Source organism: Coenobita brevimanus, chromosome 110 (genome assembly GCF_032717465.1).
Source record: "Coenobita brevimanus isolate Jiangsu-jjx chromosome 110, ASM3271746v2, whole genome shotgun sequence".
In the NCBI taxonomy this organism is placed as follows: Eukaryota; Metazoa; Arthropoda; class Malacostraca; order Decapoda; family Coenobitidae; genus Coenobita; species Coenobita brevimanus.
This window is the reverse complement of record NC_137063.1, coordinates 38,233,917-38,239,916: the sequence shown is the minus strand read 5'-3', so window position 1 is coordinate 38,239,916 and position 6,000 is coordinate 38,233,917. Positions and strand designations below refer to the sequence as shown.

General features: G+C 39.0%; 1 protein-coding gene across 2 annotated transcripts in view; it reads right to left on the bottom strand.

Moving 5' to 3' along the window:
- Positions 1–508: 508 nt before the first annotated feature.
- The window catches only part of LOC145417448 (kinesin-II 95 kDa subunit-like), a 52,424-nt gene continuing 46,932 nt past the window's right edge, over positions 509–6,000 (bottom strand). The window contains exon 17 of one of the 2 annotated variants that reach the window (XM_080286140.1): positions 509–3,033. In XM_080286140.1, the coding sequence (XP_080142266.1) occupies positions 1,936–3,033 (1,098 nt within the window). In that variant the 3' untranslated portion in view covers positions 509–1,935. The remainder of the gene's footprint in view (positions 3,034–6,000) is intronic. The other variant, XM_080286139.1, reaches the window with a different exon arrangement.

Below are 6,000 nucleotides of genomic sequence, written 5' to 3'. Positions count from 1 at the left end.
ACTATACAAATAATGTCTAAGCAAAACAAATTTTTAAAATCTTTTCCTCACTAGAATAAACAGTATCAAACTCTATACCTCAGTCAAACAAGTGCAATAAAATACTTAACATGTACTTAAATTATGAGTAAAGTAACTGATCACATAAATATACATTACGGTACACCTAAAACATATACAGTACATAAACATTTTTAACTGGCTCTCAGTTTCCTTCTATATTCACACACTGCTATTAATGTTCTGAAGGAAGTCCACAGCCACAACCTCAGCTTCCATAATGTGAATGTGGTCCAAACTTATACTGATTTTTATTTTTATTTTATTTTTTTCAAATTCAGTCTTCACCAGCCATAGTAAACACTGGTGTGTTAGGAGGGAAAGAGGGGGGGGGGGATGAAGCCCCTCCAGTTAGGTTTTTGGGCCCTCCAGTTAGGTTTCTGTTTATACCCAGTGTCATGGCAGACATCTACAGCTAACATCTCCCATTCTGAACACAAAGTACACAGATAAAAATGCAATGCCTTGCAAGATGAAATATATGACTAATCTTTCTGAATAACATGTCAGGGCATGGTATATATGTACTGTATTTCCTCACATATGCATATACCCTGCAGTGTGTGCATGCATGTGTGCATGTGTGTGCACTGCTGTACAATATGCATCCTTCATTCCAGCCCTTCAAATATCCAGCTTATCTATCTCTAATACTACAGTATATACAAGTATTTCAAGCATATTATTTGTCACCATATCACGTATTGGTTTCTTCAGACTCTTACAAGAGAGATGTGTTAAACTGCAAGGATGTAATATCAGGTCAGTACTAGGGGAGATGGAAAGCTCAGTAATGGAATGACAATGGCACTCTGATGTTGACATTTCTTTTTCCCTCAATAAATTTCACTTTTCCAAAAGGCCTGTATGTATTCTAAGGCTGTACATGTATTCAGCTAATTTTCAGGCTCTATAAAGATCAGAGCAATGAAGATTTGCAAGTTATGTATAGTTTATGCTTATACAGTACTTGCTCAAAGCACAGAAATCAATTACACCTACCTGGTCTGCTGGCAACTGGAACTCTAAGTATATACAAATAGTCCTCGTTTTAAGTCACGAGTGTGTTCACATATGTCAAAACTTTTTTCCTACTATAAACTAGGGGGGAAATGGGAAATAAGTCATAAAAGCAGCAAGTGGAATTTAATATGGGGGAAAAAAATCAACAAATAACAAGGACTTACTGTAGTCTATCACCATCTGGACATCGCAACCACACTCTTCCAGTCTCTGGATCAAACTGCTATGAGGGGTGCAAGGGCAGCTGCATTCAAAGCTTAGCTGGTGCATAATCTTGCAAATGACCAAACACAGTATTAAATCAAGCTTAAACATAGGTAGCATTTGTTGTAATAAGCAAAGAAATTGTTGTCAAGGATTAACGAATGTTTTCAAATTTTACTAAGCATTACCTTTCTTTTAATCATAAGAACAACAACTTACTTTCCAAGCATTAAGAAGACTGTCCACAATTTCTGACTGGCTGATGGAATAAGACATTTTGATTTTTTGTCCAAACTCCATTCCACTGTTATATCCCATAACCCATACTTTTAACAACATTTAAATTTAAAAAATCATATCAAAGGATTGGTATACCACATGGTAAATCCTATTCTTATTTTACCCCTACTTTAAGTTTACTGTAAATCCTAATTACTGTACCATACTTTATCTTACAATTGCATAGGTAAACCTGATAAAAAAAAGAATGTGTTGTTTTTAAAGTAATTTTCAAGATATAAAATTTTTGGAATCATATTCTGCATTTCTGATGTGCAATCAGTGCAGTGTTCATTAGGTCACTCATGCACCTTTACATCCAAGTGCCCAGTACAGCAGACCCAACTAAAAGTGAGGTGACCACTACCTTCATGAGATGGGGTGGAGGAGGTGCATGAGACAGCCATGGAGGCCCTGGTAGAGGCGGCACAGGAAGAGAATGACACAGCAGAGACACAGAGCAGTGACCAAGTCCTCCCAGGCTCGCTCAGTTACCCCATAACTGTCCCCACTGGGTGAGTACGCTAGGCGAGATCCAGTCATTCCAGTAAACCGCCGCAAAGAGTACATCACTGGGGTCAAAAACTTCAAGGTGTCTTCATCCTCAAAATATGTCAAACATAACTCTAGCTGTCTCCAAAGAGGGGATGGTAAACGCCAAAGGACCCTCTCATAGGTGCATGGGTGTCTTGGGGCCTTCCATTCAATGTTCCTCTTGCGACTTAGGCAGCTAAATCTACTAGGTATATTACCTTCAAGCACTCTGGAACAAGGCCTGGCATACATGTGACTGTGGCAGGCTTTGCTCAGATTGTGTCTCTTACTGGACAAGCTCTTTAATGGATGGGCTGACTTGTGTAGCAATAATGCTTGATGGCATTCAGGACTGGGGGAGGAAGAAATATTGGAATGAGTTGGCTGGTCATGAACACAGTTATAAGTAGCTCGTAGCACCTTTCTAAAATGGCTTCTGCACCAGGATGTTGCACAACGCTTGACTTGAGGCCTACAGTGATAACAGGTGCGTCGGGCTCCAAACGGCCCCAGGAGTAAGGGAGATCCCATAGTCGAGCTCAGTTGAAGTGACTCCTCTATACTAACTACCCGTGCCACTGAGCTGGGTTTTACTCCATCTGAAGCTGGTGAGGATGAATCTTTGCATTCTTGATTTTTCTCCAAGCTGTTTGCCTTTGCTGTGCACTCATTAGTAGATTCAGTTATCTCTTCGTCAAAATCCTCACTGTCAACTTCAGTCTCACTTGGCAATTCATTGTGACCACAAACGGAGGGACTGACTGCTCTGGAGTTTCCTCCAAAAAACCTGGGATCATCATCGTAGTCATCCTGGAGGGCGATGGAGCCACGAGGGGTCCATGAGGGCCGGGCTACTTGGGCACCAGACCTCGGGACTTTGGGTACAAGGAACTGTCCGGCACCTGCGATGGGGGGCGCAAACCACTCTTGAATCTGCAGGACAAGGAAATCCAAAGTAAGCTGATATAAATCAAATGCTGATAAAATTATGCAAATATCCATAGCATGTAACAACAGGATCTAAACAAATCAATTTTAAAAAGTTGTTAGTGTGCATGCTTTGTTGACAAAAGGCAACATGAATATCGTTAGGGAGCCAGTGAAATGGTTGGAGCCAGCCAGAGCCACAGGAGGTCAGTTAGAAGTGTTATGTCCACATCCTCCACACTAGCTGATGCATATATCCAATCATCTCTCATGCTCAAGTTAACACAGATATTAATATTTCAATTCATACTGTCATAGCAGAACAGAAGTGGAAGCCATAATAATATAAGTGAATTATTTCCCTAAATAACTTTCTCAATACAATATCCCACTTAACAAACAAGCTGAGTTAAAAATACATAGTCAAAACAACACATCTACAATATATACATCAAAGACAAACTGCAAGAATCAGACACTCTTTTCCTATTTTATAATATGTGTGACTGTAGTATATCAGTCTTCACTTCTTTCATATTAAATACATCTCATCATTCTCTATTTATGTATTTCTGTTAAACAGTATGTCAGCTTATGGATTAAAATTACATACAGTACCATAAGCCAAATAAGATAATTCTGAATTACACCAATTACAAATTCCATGTTAAAAATCATGAGATGTCAGCTAAATACTCTGACATAAACCCTACTTCCAATAACATATATCAGGAAGTTAGCAAACAGTTCTGCAGAACTTTAAATACTGATCACCAACTACATGCTCTCATGTCATTTCATGAACAGGCCATGAAAAGACAACAGAGAACAAAATGCCACTGTAAACTGAGCATCTAGAATGGAACACAACTTTTAAAATGAACCAATGCATAAAAAGAAAAAGCCCATTATATTTCCAGTCCCTTGTGAGAGTAATGGATTCCACTACTATTGCCCTAATAACCCCCCAAACCCTATCGTGATTAGACGGGGCAATTCCAAGCATTATGGTGTGTCTGTTACTTGTCAACCCACTAAAAAATATTTACCTCATGATATGTATGGATTTTTGTTAACAATCATTACTACAGTCAGTTTGTTTTCACTTGCCAGAACATGGCCACTTCCACAACTTGTATACTGTACTAAGTCTTGGTTGCATGACATTCAAAGAACCTTAGTTGTGAAGCATAAATGAGTCTCCTTGGCTACTTGTAAATTTGGCCTACCAAACTGATTACACTTGGCCATCACCTGAGCTGAAATGGATTTGTGATCTTTGTCAGGTTATAACAAATGTGCTTTAGGGCATCCATTTGCTTTTAATCATCATTTTCACAAAACTGCATTATGCAAAGTACTACTGTTAGGTGTTTAACTCTTCAGGCTGAATATGAATTTTAGATTATATATTTCCTCCTACCAAACATTTTTCTTTAGTTTCCTGGAGGCTTTTCTAGAAGAAGGGATTAAATATAGCCTTCATTAACCCTCTTTATGAGTACCATAAGAGGGGTGAGGGATACCTTCCTGTGGTGGCACCAATATTGCCAGGTGGGTTCATTGCCCAGTTATACAATTGTCCCTCAACTACTTCCTATCCTCTGCAGGGAGGATGGTGGACTGTAGAAGGCAGCTTAAGCCTGCAGTCCACTGGATTCACATTCAGCTGAATATGAGGTTGCAGTAACAACAACAACTAAGAAAGAGGTGCTGGCAGGGTATGCCTTCCCATGGTAGCAGAATATAAGCAGGTGGTTCTATTGCTCAGTTATACATATGTTCCTGGCTTCTTCACTATACACACAGGATACAGTCAGTGCCTTAAATAGACCATACAGTGAGGTGACAATGATGACAAACGATAAAAAACCTAAGCCATAAGCCTGGCTTCCCTGTAGTCAGTAGGTAAGACAAAGATTGGGCTAAAGTATAGAATCCCTTATTTTTATTCATATATTTTACAGACAGATATATGAGTTAATTCATAACATCATCGTTAATCAGTATCATTTACATGTCTCATGAATTTTCAATCATTCCACTTCAATCCGTGACCTGAGCACAATCTGTGTTTTACCACTGCATTATTCAAACTGAAGTTTTCATATACTATTAATGATCCTTGACTCTCTTCTCCAATCCTCAAAATGTCTCACCAATATAAACCCTGTCACGATTCAAACATGGAATTCAGCACATACCTGTGCCATTTAGTTTTTCTTTGTTTACCTTTCTTACCAAATTACCAATCGTCAAGCCACTTGCTCTTACCACACCATCCCTGTTATGTTCATATAAGTAGAAATATTATGTGTAGCCCGTAATACCTCCACTTTTATAAGCATGACAGAATTGGATGTAGTAAGAGCAAGTGGCTTGACGATCGGTAATTTAGAGAGAGAGAGAGAGAGAGAGAGAGAGAGAGAGAGACAGACAGACAGACAGACAGACAGACAGACAGACAGAGACAGAGAGACAGAGAGTTAACTACAACAGAGGTATGCACCGAATTCCATATTTGAACTGCGTCAAGGTGTACACTGGTGAGACATTTAGAGGCTGGAGAAGAGAATCAAGGAACATAAATATGATATAAAAAACTTTAACTTGAACAATGCCACAGTAAAACACCAATTTGTTATGAGTCATGAAATGTCGTGGTGATGCAAAATTTTTGAGGCATGAAAATGATACTGCTAAGCAAAAATGTTATGAATCAGCTTATATACAAGGTCTGCTCAGAGAGTGTCTGACATTATGCTCTAAAAAAAAAATAGCTAACCTGCTGAGCTAGGACACTAATCCCCCTCAGTGAAGGCCCTTTCTGACTTGGCACACATAGCTTAGCATTCTTTCTACTGCCTGAAACGTTTTTCAAAGTTGGTTTTCGGCATCTCCTGCAGGTGCTTCGTCACATTTGTCATAATTTCTTTTCGTCTGAAATCGGAAACCCTTCAATAGACTTCTGAG